Below are 23,645 nucleotides of genomic sequence, written 5' to 3' on the forward strand. Positions count from 1 at the left end.
GCAATTTCCGTGGATTGACATCACAGTGGGAACGCTCCTACACACTCGGACGATGTTATCAGATCTGTCATACTGGAAATACGCAACAATTTGAAAGAGATGTGGTGTTTATCATTCACAATCCTTATAGACAAGAACACATATGTTTGGCTTTTTTTATGCATTCAAAATGATAAATAAATAGCTAACAATTGAGTCAATAGATCTAGGGTCCTCTGTTGTGCCCATTATATTCTCTAAAAACATCCAAAAACTGCTACATGTTGTGACCTGAAAATTAACCAAATATGAGTGATATTGTTATTATAAGCGCCAACGCAGACGGCCTATTTTTGCAACGCATTGGTAGCAAGTGAGCTAATGCTAGCTTACGCTGCTATTGTTGACACACTAATCTGGCGGCTGCTTCTGCTTCGTCTCAAACTTGCTAAAAGTAAATTCTAGATTATGAATCATGCATCTCTCACCTGCTAGTAGACAAATGTGGCCATAGTGTGACAGGCTGGTCGACTTTCACGTCCCCGAGATGGCGAAATAGACACAAAAGTCGCTTGTTGCGGGAACTTTTTTTGGGACGGTATAGCTCGGTTGGTAGAGCGGCCGTGCCAGCAACTTGAGGGTTGCAGGTTCGATCCCCGCTTCCGCCATCCTAGTCACTGCTGTTGTGTCCTTGGGCAAGACACTTTACCCACCTGCTCCCAGTGCCACCCACACTGGTTTAAATGTTAGATATTGGGTTTCACAATGTAAAGCGCTTTGAGTCACTTGAGAAAAAGCGCTATATAAATGTAATTCACTTCAATTCACACTAACCCTTTGTGAGGATTGTGATTGAATCTTCATCTAAAACAGTGGTTCTTAACCTGGGTTCGATCGAACCCTAGGGGTTCGGTGAGTCAGCCTCAGGGGTTTGACGGAGCCTCCGCCGCGGAGGTCAAGACACACCCGACTTATCGTGTAAATAAAAACTTCTCCCTATCGGCTTTATGGAAGTCAGCAAATCAGTCAGCAGAAGTCAGACTGATTTGCAGGTGTGTAATTTGTTGTGAGTTCATGCACTGTGTTGGTTTTGTTCTTTGAACTAGGTGATGTTGATGCACAGTTCATTTTGTGCACCAGTAAAAATACATAACTTTGTCTTGAATTTGAAAAAAAACATTTTATTTTTTACTTAAGAAGAGTTCGGTGAATGTGCATATGAAACTGGTGTGGTTCGGTATCTCCAACAAGTTTAAGAACCACTGATCCAAACGGAAATATGTGAGCGTCCCAGTGAGAGTGGAAATATTACAGGAAGTGTTTGTTTTACCGTGGTTTGTTATGGTTAGTTTGTATGTTTAACACCGAGCAATGCTACTGGTGCTACAGTGATCCAATAAAGCTGGATCCGTTTAGCACTCAGCTTCTAAAACGTATATCTTCTTTGTGTTCGGGCTCAAAAATATAAGGTCCTGGATTATAATTTTTCTAAAAGTAATCGTTATTGGCGTGTGAGAGCTGAGCCAGAAGGCAAAGCTCTCGGTCTACCGAGCTATCTACATTCCTACTCTCACCTATGGTCATGAAGTGTGGGTAATGACAGAAAGAATAAGATCGCGGATACAAGCGGCCGAAATTAGTTTCCTCAGAAGGGTGGCTGGCATCTCCCTTAGAGATAGGGTGAGAAGTTCAGTCACCCGAGAGAGACTTGGAGTAGAGCCGCTGCTCCTTCACTTGGAAAGGAGCCAGCTTAGGTGGTTCGGGCATCTCGTGCGGATGCCTCACGAGCGTCTCCCTAGGGAGGTCCTCGTTGCACGTCCCACTGGGAGGAGGCCCCGCGGCAGGCCAAGGACCAGATGAGGGGATTACATCTCCTCTCTGGCCTGGGAACGCTTCGGGATTCCCCAGGAGGAAGTCGCAAATGTTGCTCTGGAGAGGGAAGTCTGGGGGTCTCTGCTGGAGCTGTTGTCCCCACGACCCGATTCCGGATAAACGGTTGAAGATGGATGGATAGATGGATGGACAGTGTGCTTGATTAGCGTTGTTGTTGATGGGGAAGGGCTCTGTGGGTCCTTTCACTAGGTCACACGATGACGTGACTGGATTCCTCATTAACTTTCAAGTTTTCTCAGGAATCTCTGTGAGATTGATACTATTGCTCATATCTATTTATTCGCGTCATAAATCAGATATATATGATAATGGATTCAAGATACAAACGTAGAAGCAACTTGTTTTATAGAGGCAAATTTTACTCTGTCATGCTCTGCCACTGATAAGAATATGGGGACAGATTTCCCTCTTACTTTTCCGGTGGCTCTCATGGCGTGCGTCATCAGTACTTGTGTTTCAAAGCAGAATTTTCCCCTCAGGTTGTCTACATCACGGCCACCATGCCCTACGTGGTCCTTTTTGTGCTGCTGATCCGAGGAATCACTCTGCCGGGGTCCATGGACGGCATCCGGGCTTATCTCCACATCGACTTCAAGAGGCTCAACAATCTGGAGGTTAAGAAACAGAGAGCATGCAAACCACATATGATGACAAGTACAATAATGTAATATTTATTGCCAGTATTTAATGTGACAATGGCTTTCAAAGGGTTGTGTTTTGAGTTCCCTTGTATTTGTTAAATGTGGTCGAGGGAGCCAAGTTAATTGCACACCCTGGGAATGAATATTTTTCCATACCGACCAGTTCATGATGACGATAATACATTTTGAAAGAAAAAACAGAATTGACATATTTTCTACCACAATATCGGTCGTCCCATCGTGTATTCGAGAATCTTTGTTAGCAGATGTGTTTAGAAAAAATAGAGACTCGATGTACATTGTTTGATTTTAATTTACAATCAAATATGCCTATAGGGCTTGAAAGGCCCCAATGCATTATGGGTCTCGGTAGGCATACTTGTTGGACAACAAACTGGATTAAAATGGATCTTGCAAAATAAAAAACGGGGGATCGTACCGAGACAAACTGTACCCTATTTCAATGGCTCGCTACCAAGAAAAAAATAATTAAAAAAATGGTGGAATTGACTCATATTACATAGGAGATTTGAATCAAGTAAAAGTACCGCTATACTTGTTTGTATTTCGTCTACGGAGTCAGTTTTAATACAGGTGAAGAAATTACAATGCAAATTCTCCTAAAGCACGTCGTCCTTTCTTCAAATGCGTTTTCTACGGCTTTCACCCCTTATGTGTCTGAGATGCGTTAGGTCTTTACGTGGACCCCGACTTAAACAAGTTGAAAAACTTATTCAGGTGTTACCATTTAGTGGTCAATTGTACGGAATATGTACTGTACTGTGCAATCTACTAATACAAGTTTCAATCAATCAATCAGTCTTCCGGATTTGTCTCATAAGCGGGTTTCTTTTTACCAAAATATGATATGTTGTTTGGGTCAAGCTGTCCCTGACATTAATAGGCAAAGTAACATTTCAATATTAACAGTCCTCCAAGCTTAAAAAAATGGTAAAACATGACATAAAGATTACGGCATCTGCTTTTAAAAAAATATATATAACTGATGTCTCATCAGCCATGTTGGACAGCGACTTAAGTCGACTGCCTGGTCGCAATTAACTTCATGCTCGGTTATGTGGTTATCATTACACACAAAGCCAAATAACAAAGCAAACTTGGAATCCTTGGGAGCTTTTGTGTGACTTTAGTTTGTCATGTATTTTTTACCAAATACTTTAACCCAATTCTGAATTGTATAACTGCATATTGGCTTTAATAGTTCCACTTCATTTGTCTAATAATTAAAAGCTTGTGTTATATTTGTCCGATAGGTGTGGATCGATGCAGCCACCCAGATATTTTACTCCCTGGGCGCAGGATTCGGGGTGCTCATCGCGTTTGCTAGCTACAACAAATTTGACAACAACTGCTACAGGTAAACACACTACAAACACACACAAACAAACTTCAAAAGGGTCTGATTGTGAGCATAAAGATAATTCTAATCTGCCAGGGTTGACCCCACAAACCCCAGACAGAGCACATAGCAGGACGGCGTCCAGGCTACCACTATAAAATACGCCACTGGCCCTCCTCAAGGGGATCTTTATTGACTGCAATACTGAGCCTTCTGGGTAATAAAGTAATGCATAAACATTTAGCATCACCGGCGTCCTCACTTTCTAGTTTACATGTATTTCTTTATTTATTTATCCAGGTTAAGACAATTAATAACAAATTTTCATTTGCTATGCTACATGAGAGATATGTTGCCGTGTGATAGTAATCTCTTGTTGATTACCAACAAAAATTACAACTATAGATTGCTTTACTTTGGCTTTAATTGTAAATCCTCCCGAAAGAATGAGCTTCTCACCCTATCTTTAAGGGAGAGCCCCGCCACTCGACAGCAGGAACTCATTTTGGCCGCTTGTACTCTTGATCTTGTCCTTTCGGTCATAACCTTTACACTCGGCTGCGAACCGATCTAGTGAGAGCTGAAGATCCTGGCCAGATGAAGCCATCACGACCACATTGTGCGCAAAAAGCAGAGAACTAATCTTACAACCAACAAACCGGATCCCCTCAATGCCCTGATGGCGCCTAGAAATTATGTTCATAAAAGTGAAGAATTGGTGACAAAGGGCAGCCCTGGCGGAGTTCAGCCCTCACTGGGAACGGGTCCAACATAATGCCAGCAATGCACACAAAGCTCTGACACCGATCGTACAGGGAGCGGACCGCCACAATCAGATGGTCCGATACCCTATACTCTCTGAGCACTCCCCACAAGACTTCCCGATGGAAGCAGTCGAAGGCCTTCTTCAAGTCCACAAAGCATGTGTAGACTGGTTGGGCAAACTCCCATGCACCCGCAAGGACCCTGCTGAGAGTATATAGCTGGTGCACAGTTCCACGACTAGGACGAAAACCACACTATTTCTCCTGAATCCGAGATTCGATGATCCGGTTTAGCCTCCTCTCCAGTACACCTGAATAGAACTTACCGGTAAGGCTGGGGGGTGTGATCTCACGATAGTTGTAATGCCCACTCCGTTCCTCTTCTTAAAGAGAGGAACCACCACCCCGGTCTGCCAATCCAGACTTCCCGCCCCCAATGTCCACGCAGTGCTCCGCAGTCTTCTCAACCAAGACAGCCCCACATCATCCAGGGCCTGAAAGAACTCTAGGCAATCTCATCCACCCCTAAGGCTCTGCCACCGACGAGCTTTTCAACTACCTCGATAACTTCAGCTCCAGGAGTTGGAGAGCCCACCACAGATTTTGCAGGCACTGCTTCCTCATAGGAAGACATGTAGGTGGGATTTTGGAGGTCTTCGAAGTATTCTGTCCACCAAATCCACAACATCCCCAGTCTAGGTCAGCAGCACACCATCCCCACCATACACAATGTTGACAGTGCACTGCTTCCCCTTCCTGAGGTGGCAGATGGTGGTACAGAATCGCTTCGAAGCCACCCGGACGTTGTTTTACATGGCCTTGCAAAACTCCTCCTGTGTACGAATTTTTGCCTCTGTGACTGCCAAAGCCACGTGCAGCTTGGCCTGTCAGTACCTGTCCGCTGCCTCCGGGGTCCCAAGAGCCAAAATTACGTGATATTACTGCTTCTTCAGCTTGACCGCATCCCTATGTGCTGGCATCCACCAGCAGGTTCTGGGATTACTGCCACAACAGGCACCAACCACCTTGCGGCCACAGCTCCGATAGGCCGCCTCGACAATAGGGGCACGGAACATGGTCCACTTGGACTTAATGTCCATCGCCTCCATTGTGACATGTTCAAAGTTCTTCCGGATGTGGGAATTTAAACTCTCTGACAGGAGAGTCTGCTAGACATTCCCAGCAGACCCTCACAGATCATTTGGGCCTGCCAGGTCTGTCCTGCATCCTCCCTCACCATCGGAGCCAACTCACCACCAGGTGCTGATTGATAGACAGCTACGCCCCTCTCTTTACCCGAGTGTCCAAAACATGAGACTGCAAATCCGATGACACAACCACAAAGTTGATCATCGAACTGCGGCCTAGGGTGTCCTGGTGCCAAGAGCACAAATGGACACCCTTATGTTTGAACATTGTGTTTGTTATGGACAATCTGTGACCAACACAAAGGTCCAATAATGAAACATTGGTCTGGTTTACATCCGGGCGGCCGTTCCTCCCAATCACGCCTCTCCAGGTCTCACTGTCGCTGCCAATGTGAGTGTTGAAGTCACCCAGCAGAACAAGGGAATCATCTGATGGGAGCACTCTCCAGCACTCCCTCGAGGGAATCTAAAAAGTGCGGGTCCTCTGAGCTGCCGTTTGATGCGTAAGCATGTTGGAATATTTTTGTAGTTGTACTCAGTAAAAAAAATCACAAAAACTTGTGGTGTAACTGTGTAAGTTCGCATAGAACTACAGTCCAGAGTCAAACTGTGGGCTCTGTACCGAGGATGTCGTTGTGGCTTGTGCAGCCCATTGAGACACTTGTGATTTAGGGCTATATAAATAAACATTGATTTATTGATTGATTGAAACAGTGATGATGTCACAGAGGGGCGCTAAGAGAGGCGGCGTGGCTCGGTTGGTAGAGTGGTCGTGCCAGCATCTTGAGGTTTCCAGGTTCGATCACCGCTTTCGCCGTCCCAGTGCCACCCACACTGGTTTAAATATAGCTTATCAATGTAGATTATCAAACATTGCTCTTAAATTGTATTAGCTTTATTATGTGCATATGTATGTGTATGTACACTACCGTTCAAAAGTTTGGGGTCACATTGAAATGTCCTTATTTTTGAAGGAAAAGCACTGTACTTTTCAATGAAGATAACTTTAAACTAGTCTTAACTTTAAAGAAATACACTCTATACATTGCTAATGTGGTAAATGACTATTCTAGCTGCAAATGTCTGGTTTTTGGTGCAATATCTACATAGGTGTATAGAGGCCCATATCCAGCAACTATCACTCCAGTGTTCTAATGGTACAATGTGTTTGCTCATTGGCTCAGAAGGCTAATTAATGATTAGAAAACCCTTGTGCAATCATGTTAACACATCTGAAAACAGTTTTGCTCGTTACAGAAGCTACAAAACTGACCTTCCTCTGAGCAGATTGAGTTTCTGGAGCATCACATTTGTGGGGTCAATTAAACGCTCAAAATGGCCAGAAAAAGAGAACTTTCATCTGAAACTCGACAGTCTATTCTTGTTCTTAGAAATGAAGGCTATTCCACAAAATTGTTTGGGTGACCCCAAACTTTTGAACGGTAGTGTATATATGTGTGTGTATATATATACACCGGTGTATGTATATATATATATATATATATATATATATATATATATATATATATATATATATACATACAGTATATATACATATATATATATATATATATATATATATATATATATATATATATATATATATATACATATACATATATATATATATATATATATATATATATATATATATATATATATATATATATATATATATATATATATATATATATATATATATATATATACACACACACATATATATACATATACATGTGTATATATATTACCTCTGTTTTAAATGTTATCTTTTAGTCTGTCCTTTGCCTGTATTTTATTGTGGTGTACAGCCCTTTGTTCTTCAAGTTGATTAATAACACAGCAAGGTTGGGTCACAAACATGTGAGATTGTTTGTCCAAGGAATATACATGGGCAAAAAAAGTAGTTTTTTGTGTCACCTCGACAGTATCCTGTATGATTTTTCTCGAAAACCAAATTCTACGAAAAGGGAGGCGTACAAAATCTGGACTCCTGTCTCGGTGCTGTTGTCGTATTGCCATAGCAGAGGTAGCTGTAGCTCAACTTCTAATAGCTGATGTTACGTTTCTTCTTCTACAGCAAACAAGTGCATTCAACAGGTTACGTGATGTGGGTTTAGATCAGTGGATGTCATTTTGAGTTTGTGAAGCCCTTTGAGACACTTGGGATTAAGGACTGTATAAATCAATGTTGATTGATTGATTACAACCAATCCGCATACTATGTTTTGCCTCAAATGCTTCAAGACACAGTTCATCAACAAACGGTATCACTGCTTGTTTTTGTTTTTTTTACGACTTGTGGACATCTGGCAAGTTTGATTGAGTTCTTGGGCAACTTTTCCAAAAAGAACAAACAAGTGGAAAAAATGGCATTGACATAATGTTAGATAGCCTGTATCTTGAGGAATTTGGAAGGCGGGAGAGGGTTTGACGGGTGTCTCCCAAAAAAGAAAAGACTAGTGGAGCTCACAATTTAATCTGTGAGGCAAAACAATTCATGAAAATGGACATGTTTTCCAAAACATACGCAGCGGGGGCTTCATTAGATGCGCTTGTGCAATCTATTACAAGAGCATGAATGGGAAAATTCAGATTTTGCCAAGAAAACAACACAAGTAGTTTTCAAATTTGTTACACATATAAAAGTGTTGGCATTATGTCAAGAAATACATGATCCTCGTCTCAAGGGGGTTATGATATAAGCAAACGCTATTCATACCAAATACTTGCAAAAGATGAGAAGCAGTGACTTTATAGAGTTTTATGTCGGAGGTGAAGATGCGCGTACAATAATTATTAAAAGATACAAGAACATTTATAAATATTTTCCCCTTTACGAAACTCCTCACCAAAAATGTCAAAATAATACTGACATTATGTGTTTGATTACGTGTATGAGACAATTTACATTCTACAGGTTGACAATTCCATTGAGAAGAAAAAGTAATTCCTCCATCCTCATTTTTATTCAGATTTTTACCAAAATTAAGGTGGTTCTTGCTATGCACGTGTACCACCTATAAACACATTTTCATAAAAAGGTGTTGAGTCCTTTTTGCATAGTACTGCTATCAACACCCTCTTTTCTCTCCAGAGATGCTCTGTTGACCAGTACGGTCAACTGCGTCACCAGTTTCTTCTCAGGGTTCGCCATCTTCTCCGTGCTCGGGTACATGGCGTACAAACACGGCGTGAAGATAGAAGATGTGGCGACCGAGGGTAAGTACATGTATATTGACATTGTTGATGGTGTGCACAGTAGAACTTCCATTTACGAATTTCATTGGTTCTTGTACCTGGTTCGTAAATAGAAAAGTTTGCATATTGAAGCACATTTCTCGATAAGAAACAATGTAAATATGAAGAATGGGATCCAGGCTTGACAAAAGTTTATATTTTAGTGAGAGTTTGTACAATTTGAACCCAATATAAAGCGCTATGGTATATATATATATTTGTTTTTTTGTCATAAAGAAATACAATCATGTGTGCTTACGGAGTGTATCCCTGCAGACTGTATTGATCTATATTGATATATAATGTATATATTGTGTTTTTTATGTTGATTTAATAAAATTAAAAAAATTAAAAAATAAATAAAAATAAAAAAAATAAAATATTTTTGTATTTTTTTTATTTCTCGTGCGGCCCGGTACCAATCGGTCCACGGACCGGTACCAATCGGTCCACGGACCGGTACCGGGCCATGGCCCGGTGGTTGGGGACCACTGCATTAAACCACATCCAATTGTATTTACAATCCGCAAAGTATGTGAAAATACCGTCCAAACATCACAAAATGCCACAAATTCAATCAGCCATTTTGAATATTCCGCTCCGTACGTCTTCAGTAATTTCCATAGATTCTGCACTCTAACCTTAGTATCGGATCAGTCATGCTGGTAATACGCACAAATTAGAGAGAGAGAGATGTGCTGTCTATCATTCACAATTCTTATATAAGACGTAAACACTTGTGTGTTTTTTTTTTATGCAATTGAATAAATAAATACATAAAAAGTCAGCTAACATTGAATGGGGGCTCTCTATTCTGCCCACAAAATTGTCTAAATTACCGAAATTACATAAATTACAATAAAGCAATCAAATTGTCACGAATCGGCGGCCTCGTCATTCCGACTCGAAAGCGGTTGCGGGTAAAGTCAAGGGTGTTACGCCCAACGAAAACATTGGCCCCGGAGGGAACGTCTCCCCTGCGCTCCTCGACTACAGTCTAGGGCTGGCAGCCGAACAGCAGGAAAGGTGTCGTTGATACTGTTTCATGATTGGCTGTTAGCGTGTCCCTCCCATTGCTCAGTGACACTTCCTGTTTCCTGTACTCCCAAAGCGCAAGTGATTTCATGAAACAAATCTTGCTTCATAATTTCTGGTTTATTCCGACCAAAAATTATATGAAATATATATCGCCTATTTTATCGAACAAATTTGATTTTGATATTGATTATGTGTCTATTGCGATATAAATGTATTTAGTTTCATCTGCCCTGCTCTATTAACAACATACGTTTCGGGATCATATTTTTTACCAAAGTAATGAAGTTATGAAGGGATCTGCGGTTCCTACCTAGGGTTGTATGGTGTACCGGTATTAGTATAGTACCGCGATACTAAGGAATGATATTCGGTACTACACCGCCACTAAAAAGTACCGCTCCCCCCCTTGTCGTCGTCACGTCGTGTCATTGCTGGTTTACGAGCAGAGGAGCATGTTCGGCAGTGCACAATCACGGAATACTTACAAGCAGACACAGTGTGTAGACAGAAAAGGGAGAACGGACACATTTTGGCTTAACAACTAACGATAAAGGTGAAGTTATAACACAGAAACGCCCTCAGAAAGAGGTGCTCTAAGACATCCGCAGTCTGCAGTGTTTTAGCTACTTCTAAATCACTAATCATTGCCTCCATGGCGACAAATAAAGTGAGCTTCTTACAAGTATCATCCCTGCAGGATGAGGAATAGCTAAAAATGCTTTACTACACACCGTAGTTCACCGGCGTCAAAATGTAAACACACGCCATTGGTGGATCTACACCTGACATCCACTGTAATGATACCAAGTACAGGCGCGTATCTAGTGGATACTACTATGATTACATCGATATTTTCTTAGCATCACAAAATCTTCTTTCGTTTTTTTTGTTTTTTATTTATATTATGTTTATAAACTCAGGAAATATGTCCCTGGACACATGAGGACTTAAATTATGACCATTTTATGATCCTGTAACTCAGGGGTCCCCAAACTTTTTGACTCGGGGGCCGCATTGGGTTAAAAAAATTTGTCCGGGGGCCAGGCTGTATATATATATATATATATATATATATATATATATATATATATATATATATATATATATATATATATATATATATATATATATACACTACCGTTCAAAAGTTTGGGGTCACATTGAAATGTCCTTATTTTTGAAGGAAAAGCACTGTACTTTTCAATGAAGATAACTTTAAACTAGACTTAACTTTAAAGAAATACACTCTATACATTGCTAATGTGGTAAATGACTATTCTAGCTGCAAATGTCTGGTTTTTGGTGTAATATCTACATAGGTGTATAGAGGCCCATTTCCAGCAACTATCACTCCAGTGTTCTAATGGTACAATGTGTTTGCTCATTGGCTCAAAATGCTAATTGATGATTAGAAAACCCTTGTGCAATCATGTTCACACATCTGAAAACAGTTTAGCTCGTTACAGAAGCTACAAAACTGACCTTCCTTTGAGCAGATTGAGTTTCTGGAGCATCACATTTGTGGGGTCAATTAAAGCTCAAAATGGCCAGAAAAAGAGAACTTTCATCTGAAACTCGAGAGTCTATTCTTGTTCTTAGAAATGAAGGCTATTCCACAAAATTGTATGGGTGACCCCAAACTTTTGAACGGTAGTGTATATATATATATATGTATATATACATACTGTATATACATTGTCTTTATAATCCGTTTTGTCATTTAACATCAATTAACATTGATGTTCATCAACATTTAACATTGTCACGTTATTGATGGGAAAATTCATTTTTAGACAATATGATTTGCCTGGGCGGCTAGGAGACACCAAGAGTAACAAGCGGTAGAAAATGGATTAGGAAGGAAAGATTAAAAAAAAAAAGAAAAAAAAAATTAACTTGGGACTTCCTGTGGGCCGGATTTTGGATGCTGGGGGGCCGGATCCGGCCTGCGGGCCGTAGTTTGGGGACCTCTGCTGTAACTACTTGGTATTGGATTGATACCCAAATTTGTGGTATCATCCAAAACTAATGTAAAGTATCAAACAACAGAAAAATAAGTGATTATTACATTTTAACAGAAGTGTACATATAACATGTTAAAACAGAAAGTAAGCAGATATTAACAGTAAATAAATAAGTAGATTAATAATAATTTTTTACAGTTTCAAAATTGCAGTAATATATACATGTTTAATGTACCGTAAGATTTTTGGTTAAAATAAAGCCAATAATGCAATTTTTGGTGGTTCCCTTTATTTGGAAAAGTACCGAAACGTATCGAAATACATTTTGTACAGGTACCGGTACCAAAATATTGGTATTGTGACAACACTATTCCTATCTTTACGTCACACGATGACGTGTCTGGCTAGCTTATTATCTCTAAAAATGGCTTGGGAATCTCCGTGAGATTGATACTATTTTGATCTTATCTATTTACTCGCAAACTTTGTAAGTCTTTCAGTGTCATACATCAGATACATATGATAATAGCTTCAGTATAGAGGCAACTTGTTTTTCCACTCGACTGGTACTTTAATATTTTGTGTGAGCACCGTCGTTATCCAGCACTGCCTTAATCCTGTTTGTTTATTTTGTTAACCACTGACCGAAGAAATAATAAACTAAACTAAACTAAAACTAATTTCCAGTGGATAGTACGTCTATCCTGCTACACAAGCTGTACACTGACTACTCTTCAATGTCTATAGTTTTGACAACGGTTGCTGAAATGTGTGGTGTGTTTCTGTGTGCATTAAACAGGGGCAGGATTGGTGTTCATCATCTACCCAGAAGCCATTTCTACCCTGCCAGGCTCAACATTTTGGGCTATTGTGTTCTTCATTATGCTGCTGACTCTCGGCATCGACAGTTCGGTGAGTCCAAAACCATTTGCAGCCTTTGAAAGATACGACATGGATAGCAAACATGAATGCGCGGTTGCTGTTAGACATTAAAAAACAGACGGGAGAGAAAAAGCATTGAAAAAGTGAAAGATGAATGTGGTGTGTTACTGTATGCACTGCAAAAACTGAAATCTAAGTAAGATTAAATATCTGAAATAAGGGTGATATTTGCTTATTTTCTGTCTGATAAGATCATTCTTCACTAAGCAGATTTCATGTTAGAGTGTTGTACTTGTTTTAAGGGTTTTGGTCCTAAATTATCTCAGTAAGATATTACAGCTTGTTGCTGAGATTTTATGACCTATATTGAGTAAAACATGCTTGAAACTAGAATATCAACTGTTGCAAAGCTGTGTCATCAACACTCACAAGTATAAATCTACTTTTTTAAAGTAACCATTTCTTATTTCAAGCATTAAAAAAAAATCACGACTTTGACACAATTGTGTGTCGTATTAAAACAGATGGCAGCCAGATGGACTTTGCTGTTTTATTTGCAATGAAACAATAGAAAATATGCACAGCTAGTGAGAATATACTTATTTTAAGGTATTTTTGGGTTCATTGAGGTTAGCTAATTTTACTTGTTTTGGAAAGTCTTGACAAGCCAAATGTTCTTGTTCTATTGGCAGATAATTTTACTTAGTTCAAATAAAATACATCAAATTTTTGTACTTTGTATTCTTGTTTTTGAACACTGACCTTATGCAGTGTGGTATGAGGGATATCTGGAAAGGAGCAGCATATCTGTGCAAGAACAGATAAAGGGAGTATGTTTCTCTTATTTCGTCAGATGGGCGGCATGGAGGCGGTCATCACAGGTCTGTCGGATGACTATAAGATCCTCAAGAGGAACAGGAAGCTCTTCACCTTCGCCACGGTCTTCGGGACCTTCCTGCTCGCCCTGCTTTGCATTACTAATGTCAGTATCAGGGTTCACCGCCCTTACTACTTATTGTCATTTTCAATGGCCTGGCTACACCGGGAGGTTTCCAAGAAAAGTGCACAGACAAATTGAAGGATGCTCGGGACCATTTGATACATGTTGTAGATTAAAAAGATAGTAATGTAGGTCAAGCAATATCTGCTAAATGAGTGTGTCTTAACCATGGCCGTGATCGTCCACTAGATGGTCGCCCCGTGTGAAGTAGCGCATGCCAAATGTAAATTATTGAATGACACATTTTACCCCAAACGTATTCCTGGCCACGTAATGCTCCGTCTCTGATTAGAATATGAAGACAGAGTTCCGCATATAACTTTTGCTGGCTCTCGTGGCATGCGTCACTAGTACTTGAAGGTCAAAACACAAGGTTGTGGGTTCAAACCCATGTCGGGGATTACATTTTTTTAAAACTTATGATGTTGAAATTGTTTAATTTGCTAAGTTTCTGCATAGTCATTAAAAAAGGGGATTTTTTTCATTGTGTTGCTCAAAGTAATATTATTCATAAGGTGCTGGGATACACATGATTTTAGCTTTTCAAAGCACCTCCTGGACCCCCAATTTTTGACTTCGAAATGTGTCAAATCCTGGTTACGGCCCTGGCGGTACTCAGTTGCAAAACACTTGTCCACTACTTGTGGCAGTAATGAAAATCTCAAAAAAACAGAAGAAGACTGGAGCTAAAGTCATAGAGAAGTTTCTTCAGCGCCAAAAATTATGGAGCTGTTTTATTGACAGTTTATTTAAGAAACATATGTTTTTATTATTTATTCTTCATTTAATTTAGCACTACATAATTGTATCTACATTAACTATTCCTCAGTTATCTATGAGTACTTTTTATGCAGTATGTTTGATTAGTACTTATTTTTCTAATCAGCCTGACCTAACCCTAAAGTTCATGTGTTAAACAAATAATAATATTTGTGATTAACGCATGCTTTTATATCATTTGACAAGGTTGTTAACCTGTTAAAATGTAAGTAGGTTAGATATAATTATTGAATATGATTAAAATCCAGAGTCATTTTACTAATTTACTGTTATTTGTGTGGGCCCCTGGCCCCGGGGCCCTATGTAGTTGAAAAGTTCTGCCCCAAGGTCAAAAAGGTTAAGAACCACTGTACTTGAGTGTACTAATAATACGTTTAGTCAATTGGAAATGCTAATATCGCACTATTCCTGTACTTATTTTTCTAATCAGCCTGACCTAAGCCTATAGTTTATGTGTTATACAAATAATAATCTCTGTGATTAACGCATGCTTTTATATCACTTGACAAGGTTGTTAACCTGTTAAACTGTAAGTAGGTAAATTATAATTATTGAATATGATTCAAATCCAGAGTAATTTTACTAATTTATTGTTATTTGTGTGGGCCCCTGGCCTCGGGGCCCTATGTAGTTGAAAAGTTCTGCCCCAAGGTCAAAAAGGTTAAAAACCCCTGTACTTGAGTGTGCTAATAATAAGTTTAGTCAATTGGAAATGCTAATATCGCACTATTCCTGTGTTGCGTTACAGTTCCATTTCTAGTTCTATGGTTATCATCACACTTTTTTTTATTTTCGTCGCTACTGCTTATTCAGTGGCGGCGTAATTAAAAAGCACAAAAACTCTGTAAATGGTGCTTAAAAAATCTGCCACGTGGTGAAGCCGCAATATACGAAGCGCGATGTGGCGAAAATAAAAAAGAATGAAACAAACAATAACAACATTTTTTAATGAAGCCATGCTGTGTAAAACGGCTTGAAATGGCATTTGTTGCTCCGAAAAAATGCGAAACAAATGAATTAACCAAAGTTAAATAAAATAATCTAACTGTGCAGTTTTGATAAAACTGTCTAAAATGTCACGGGCAGTGTGCGGTTTTGATTTATAAAAAAAAAAAAAAGCCTCCACAGTTTGAAGATTTTAATCAAGTTAAATTGGGAACAGTATTGCAGCTTCCATCCATCTATTATAATGCGGTCCAGCACAGCAAACTGAGGCCAAGTACCAAAACGTTAGAGAAAGAAAAACAGGCACAGCATGCCTCGGAGGAAACAACTCACTATTAATTCGCAAATTTCAAAGAGGTTCCTTCAAAGGCGCCGCCAAACGAGAGGAGCTCTCACGGAACAAGTTAAGACTGATTGAACGAGGGCACCCAGGAAATAAGTGCAGATTTTCCCTTCATTGGTTAATTTATTTTCAAACAAATCTTTCAAGGTGTGCTTCTTCCTTTCCAAACAATTTGGATCTCTGCATCTCTGAAGACAGTAAGTTCTCAAACTGTGGTATGTGTTCCACTAGTGGCACGTGGGCTCCATCCAGTGGTACGCCAAAGAATCACTTGATTAAAGTACAGTGTTTTATTTTCCTACATTCAAACAGTGTTACTGTTCAAACTGTGTGTAATGTCACAGTGGTCAAAAATATTAAATATACTTGCCTTTTTTTAAATGAATACTTAGGACCTACTACGCTACTGTATTTCAATGTTGGTCATTAAGGTGGTACTTGGAGAGCCACGTTTTTCCTAAGGTGGGACTTGGTGAAAAAAAATTTGAGAACCGCTGTCTTAAGAGATCAATCCAAGACAGTAAAATGAACCCTGAAGTTAATTTGATTACTGCTTGCATGCTACCTGCAAATAAAATATAAAAACGTCCTCATTCAATTTTTCCTCTTCAGGGTGGAATCTACGTGCTGACCCTGTTAGACAAGTACGCCGCCGGGACCTCCATCTTATTTGCGGTGTTGATCGAAGCCATTGGAGTGTCGTGGTTTTACGGTATGGAATCTTGCTACCTAAATATCCAATATAGCTTCTTTTTCCCCTCTTAGCAGGGGTCAGCAACCCAAAACGTTGAAAGAGCCATATCCATCCATGCATCCATTTTCTACCGCATGTCCCGTTCGGGGTCGCGGGGGTGCTGGAGCCTATCTCAGCTGCATTCGGGTGGAAGGCGGGGTACACCCTGGACAAGTCGCCACCTCATCACAGGGCCAACACAGATAGACAGACAACATTCACACTCACATTCACACACTAGGGCCAATTTAGTGTTGCCAATCAACCTATCCCCAGGTGCATGTCTTTGGAGGTGGGAGGAAGCCGGAGTACCCGGCGGGAACCCACACAGTCACGGGGAGAACATGCAAACTCCACACAGAAAGATCCCGAGCACAGGATCGAACCCAGGACCTTCATATTGTGAGGGAGACGCACTAACCCCTCTTCCACCTTGCTGCCCGAAAGAGCCATATTGAACCAAAAATACAAAAAACAAATCTGTCTGGAGCCGCAAAAAATGAAAAGCCGTATATAAGTCTTATAATGAAGGCAACACATGACGTAAGTGTCTATATTAGCCTAGTATCAACATGACTATTAAAAATGACTGCTAAAGCAAATCTTCGTTGACAGAAATGTTAAAATGTTATATTTATTCAACATATTTTAAACAACATTAGAAACCATCAGTAAATCAGAGGCTACTCAGAGTGTAAGATAACTCCTGGAAAGGACTGGCTTTTAATGGCCAAAGGTATAGATGGGTGTGTCCAAGTTAAAGGAAACAGCAGGCTGTCTTCTTTTAATAGATTTATTACAATCTTTGGCAAACGAGATAATGTTTGCTGTGGTCTGGAACAACATGGCACACAAACAACTATATGAAATGCAGCTAATATTACATACAGATAATGTGTTATGAGACATGCAAAACTAAATGATATACCAAAGAGGATAAAAGTAAAGGATATTAAATGAGCTCAAATATACCTACACATGAGGCATAATGATGCAGTATGTACATACAGCTACCTAAATAGCATGTTAGCATTGATTAGCTTGCAGTCATGCACTGACCAAATATGCCTGATTAGCGCTCCACACAAGTCAATAACATCAACAAAGCGCACCTTTGTGCATTCACGCACAGCATTAAACTTTTGGTGGACAAAATGAGACATAGAAGGAGTGGAAGATTTTTCATGTAAACAAACTGTTGCGTTTGTTTGTATTTCCCCCCCATCTTTTTCTATTTTACTTTTTTTTTTAAAAATGCTCCAGGGAGCTACTAGGGCGGCATTAAAGAGCAGTGGGTTGCTGACCCCCGCCTCTTAGGAACAAACTCACCACACAGCATGCCTTTTTTTTCCCCTCTCATTTATTTGTCTTGTTAATTGGTTTAGTGGAACAGCGGAAACCGGACCACGGGGAAAGAACAACAAAGCGTTTTGTCCGTTTAATGAATAGTGACGCTAAATAGGTGCGATAAATGTGTGTGGGGTGTGAATGAATGGAACCAAGCAATTATTGGATGCATGAAATCAAGATAAGGACCGTGAGGATATAATCTTTTTTTTTTTTTTTTTGGAGTACAATAATTAAAATTGTATACAGCGCCAGTCTAATGCATGGAGACACTTTATCATGTTATAGAATAAGTCCAAACTTGTGGCTGGTCAAATATGGCTTTAATGGTCAAATAGGGCTCTGATCCCAAATGAAATAACGATTGAATTTAATCAGGCCACTAAATGTCCCTGCCGCCTGTGTCTCTTTTTCTATTAGTGATTGGATTTGCTTAATCACCTAACTTTTTTTTTCCCTGGTTCACCTTTCTGTGACTCTTTGGCTCTGGCGCTTTAAAACACACGGAAAGGCTCAGTGGAGATGCTTGAAGGGAATTAGGAAGGAAGTTGCCCTTTCGAATGCCGGATTAAAACGTGTATTCTTTGATTCCGTTTTACTTTGACGGGATTGCAGATAGCGATGCACACATGACAAGTGTTTGTAGATTTGGAATAAGTCATAATTTACAGTTCTAAAGTTCATGAACACATTTGAGACCTGATGTACTAAAGCAGTTGTCAAATAGTGGGGCGAGACCCCCTGGGGAACATGCTCTGTCAGTATCATGGTTCAAAACCCGCTTCAAAAAGTTGTGCACTAAAAAATATGCTCATTGTAAATATTAATCCTGACTTTCTCATTTTGATTTATGAATAAATTAAATTTGCACAAAAGGTTGCATGATTATTTTTTTTAGTGTTTTATATATTGTGCTCCGGACTGAATGTGGCTGATCAGTTTGAATTCTTTACAATTTATTGAGTTTATTTAATTTTATTTTTTAGTATCAAATGGCTCAAGTCGATCAAACAGTTTTTATAGTTTAAATAAGTATTCTTTTTTTTTTTTTTTAAGATATACAATACAGGCCAAAATGTTGGACACACCTTCTTATTTAGTGTGTTTTCTTTATTTTCATGACTATTTACATTGTAGAATGTCACTGAAGGCATCAAAACTATGAATGAACACATGTGGAGTTATGTACTTAACAAAAAAAGGTGAAATAACTGAAAACATGTTTTATAATCTAGTTTCTTCCAAATAGCCACCCTTTGCTGATTACTTTTTTGCACACTCTTGGCATTCTGTCGATGAGCTTCAAGTTCTGTCCAAAGTTTTGGCCTGTACTGTATATAAATATTTTCTCTTACGGACTAAAAACAATTTTAATAAAGTTATTCTTTGTTCTAAGTTGATCTATATATTTTTTCTTTTTTCATAGTTGTGTTTTATTTAATGTTAATAAGAAACAATGTTATGCAGAGGTGTACTTATAACAATTTTATTGAAAAAATATACTATTTTAGTCACGGGGAGAGTTCAGGGGAGGGGGGCGCAAAATATTTTATTCTTTCGGGGAGAAGGGGTGTAACAGAAAATAATAATAATAATTTAGAAGCACTGTACAAACTTGATAGCACTCGCAAAACTGTTATGCTAAGATTGCAGATTTCGGACCGGAATTAGGGAGTTGAAATAAATAAACTTTAAAGGTTATGATGTTGAAGTTTGAAATACATCAGTGTATATACATTAGAAATACATGCACCCAATTACTTATTTCAGGTTGACTATAATTATGGTACATTCTGGTAATTATCTTTTAAAAATGATTTATTTTATTTTCAACTCTCATATATTTGGATATTTGTCAGGGGATGTTCAAAGGAAAAATTCCCTGAAGAGCAGAGAAACCTGCGAAACAGGCTTGTAGGGATGTAATAGCCTCTGTGTTTTTTCCTGACCTAACGTATATTCCGCTCTACCCCAGTATTCAGCACTGTATAACAGATAAACCACAGAAACCTCGACAATATATATATATATATATATATATATATATATATATATATATATATATATATATATATATATATATATATATATATATATATATATATATATATATAAAATCCCCTGACGAGCAGGGAAACCTGCGAAACAGGCTTGTAGGGATGATATAGCCTCTTGTGTTTTTTTCCCGACCTAATGTGTGTGTGTATACATATATATATATATATATATATATATATATACTCTACCGTTCAAAAGTTTGGGGTCACATTGAAATGTCCTTATTTTTGAAGGAAAAGCACTGTACTTTTCAATGAAGATAACTTTAAACTAGTCTTAACTTTAAAGAAATACACTCTATACATTGCTAATGTGGTAAATGACTATTCTAGCTGCAAATGTCTGGTTTTTGGTGCAATATCTACATAGGTGTATAGAGGCCCATTTCCAGCAACTATCACTCCAGTGTTCTAATGGTACAATGTGTTTGCTCATTGGCTCAAAAGGCTAATTGATGATTAGAAAATCCTTGTGCAATCATGTTCACACATCTGAAAACAGTTTAGCTTGTTACAGAAGCTACAAAACTGACCTTCCTTTGAGCAGATTGAGTTTCTGGAGCATCACATCTGTGGGGTCAATTAAACGCTCAAAATGGCCAAAAAAAGAGAACTTTCATCTGAAACTCGACAGTCTATTCTTGTTCTTAGAAATGAAGGCTATTCCACAAAATTGTTTGGGTGACCCCAAACTTTTGAACTGTAATGTGTATATATATATATATATATATATATATATATATGAAATATATAAAAATAGTGAAAAAAAATTGCTTCTTCAAACAATAGACAAATTCAATGAGCCACTAAGATCACAAATTATCATTTGGGGTTAGCTCTGTCATTTTTAAGAAAAATCACAAAGTGCATCAGGAAATAGTTAAAGGACCACAACCGAGTGGAATCCATTGGCAGGCAAGAATCCAAATGAAAACAGTGAATATTTGTTAGGATTATCAGGAATCATATGCTAAATGATTCCGCGTGTGAGCTCATTTCAGAAGCAGCGGGGTTTTGATTCGTGTTGTTTGGAGTCTTTTGAGGGCAGATAGTTGGCTTGAATGACTACTTTCATAACTTGGACTGACCCTCAACTCTGACTTTTTTCAGGAGTGGATCGCTTCAGCGAAGACATAGAGCGAATGATGGGCTTCAAGCCAGGACTCTACTGGAGGCTGTGCTGGAAATTTGTCAGCCCAGCTTTTCTTCTGGTAGGAGGAATCTCATGCACACACACACACACACACACACACACACACACACACACGCACGCACACACACACATTTATACACCCATTATCCAGTAGTATCGCCATGCTTTGTGCGAGTTGAAGTCCGTGCATCACAAGTCAACCACAACTTGAAGTTCAAACCTCCACTTCTGCAAATCTCATGAGGCTTTGGCTAATTAATTGACTACAAATGTGCGTCTTTTTGTGTTTTTTGTGACGCCGCCACTAAATCAGCATTAATGACAAAAATAAAAAAGTGTGATGATAACCATAGAACGAGAAATGGAACTGTAACGCAACACAGGAATGTTACAATATTAGGATTTCCAATCGTTCACGACTAAACTTACCATTAGTACACTCAATCAATCAATCAATCAATCAATGTTTATTTATATAGCCCTAAATCACAAGTGTCTCAAAGGGCTGTACAAGCCACAACGACATCCTCGGTACAGAGCCCACATACGGGCAAGGAAAACTCACCCCAGTGGGACGTCAATGTGAATGACTATGAGAAACCTTGGAGAGGACCGCATATGTGGGTAACACCCCCCCCCCCCCCCCCCCCCCCCCCCCAAGTACCGGGGTACTTGACCTTTTGGACCTTGGAGCCCAACTTTTCACTACAAAGGGGCCTCGAGCCAGGGCCCCACTCAAATACTAACACCAAATTAATAATATTATTATTTATTTTAATCCTACTCAATAACTAAATGTAACCTACATTTGGGGGGCATAGCTCGGTTGGTAGAGTGGCCGTGCCAGCGACTTGAGGGTTCTAGGTTCGATTCCCGCTTCTGCCATCCTAGTCACTGCCGTTGTGTCCTTGGGCAAGACTCTTTACCCACCTGTTCCCAGTGCCACCCACACTGGTTTAAATGTAACTTAGATATTGGGTTTCACTATGTGTACAGCTCCACTAATGGACATTGGAGTGTTACTTTCAAAGGCAAAATTAAAGTATTGCTAGAAACATAATTTTATATGGGAATTTATTGTATTATATGTATAGTACATGTTCCAAAAAGAAAACAGCATAAAACACTGTATATTTAAATAGACTAAATGTAAAAAAGGGAATAAATATTCAAAATAAGATCATTAAATGAAATCTAGTTTGGCTACGCCATCATGAGCGCAACACAAGGTTGTAAAAGTTTCAACTACAATTCTAAATAAGATGTCAAAAGCAAACTAAAATCAAATACACACAGCTTAAAGATTGATCAATACCTATTTAAATGTAGTAATACATAAATATGATGATTTATCAAAATATAAAAGAAATATATACCTGAACAGAACGCTCATGATGGTTACACCAAAAAGTAACGCTACGAATCGCGTTTTTCCAAATTTTTGGGGCATTTTTATGCTATTTCCAAGAATCTCCTTTTTATTATCATTGATTTTAAATGGTCAAACTAATGCATATTACATATGCATGCCCTAGTAAACAAAACAAAAAAAGTAATATTTTTTTTTATTGTTACATTTTGAAGTACATTTGTGCAGGTGGGTGCGAATGTACCCATTACCAGAGCTGTACACCTGTGTAAAGTGCTTTGGGTCACTAGAGAAAAGCGCTATATAAATATAATTCACTTCACTTCACTACATACAGTTTAACGGGGTAAACCTTGTCAAATGATATGAAAGTGTGTGTTAATCACACATATAATTATTGAGGCTTGGGTCAGGCCCGTTATTAAAATAGGTACTAATCAAATGTACTGCAAAAGAAAAGACTCACAAAAAATGATGAAAGATAAATGTACTTTTAATTAAACAGTTATACAATAAATACATTCTAACTAAATAAGTAATAATATTATCTTGTTTCTTAAATGAACTGTCAATAAAATGAAAGTACAGCTTCACCCCTTTAGTCATACTTTTTGCGCTTAAAAAATATATTCATGACTTTAGGTCCAGACTTCTTCTGTTTGTTTGATATTGTCATTACCATGAATTGATTAACGTGGACCCCGACTTTAAACAAGTTGAAAAACGTATTCGGGTGTTACCATTTAGTGGTCAATTGTACGGAATATGTACTGTACTGTACAATCTACTAGTTAAAGTTTCAATCAATCAATCAAATTACTGCCACAAGTGGTGGAAAAATATATTACAACAATTTGGACCACAGCTAATAAACTGATATTTGTTGGTTGTATGGTTGAGAAACACTGCTCCAGTACAATATACAATATAAATAATATATATTTGGCCAATGATAAAGCTTTTAATACTATCGTTAAATCGTGATAATGCACATTCTTGCTGTGTCCTG

General features: G+C 38.7%; 1 protein-coding gene across 2 annotated transcripts in view; it reads left to right on the plus strand.

The window, feature by feature from the left end:
• The window catches only part of slc6a2 (solute carrier family 6 member 2), a 118,027-nt gene that overhangs the window by 74,015 nt on the left and 20,367 nt on the right, over positions 1-23,645 (plus strand). For both annotated transcript variants that reach the window (XM_062023920.1, XM_062023926.1), the window contains 7 exons: positions 2,352-2,486; positions 3,788-3,891; positions 8,883-9,007; positions 12,827-12,939; positions 13,763-13,891; positions 16,590-16,689; positions 21,225-21,325. In XM_062023920.1, the coding sequence (XP_061879904.1) occupies positions 2,352-2,486; positions 3,788-3,891; positions 8,883-9,007; positions 12,827-12,939; positions 13,763-13,891; positions 16,590-16,689; positions 21,225-21,325 (807 nt within the window). The remainder of the gene's footprint in view (positions 1-2,351; positions 2,487-3,787; positions 3,892-8,882; positions 9,008-12,826; positions 12,940-13,762; positions 13,892-16,589; positions 16,690-21,224; positions 21,326-23,645) is intronic.

Source organism: Entelurus aequoreus, linkage group LG02, assembly GCF_033978785.1.
Source record: "Entelurus aequoreus isolate RoL-2023_Sb linkage group LG02, RoL_Eaeq_v1.1, whole genome shotgun sequence".
In the NCBI taxonomy this organism is placed as follows: Eukaryota; Metazoa; Chordata; class Actinopteri; order Syngnathiformes; family Syngnathidae; genus Entelurus; species Entelurus aequoreus.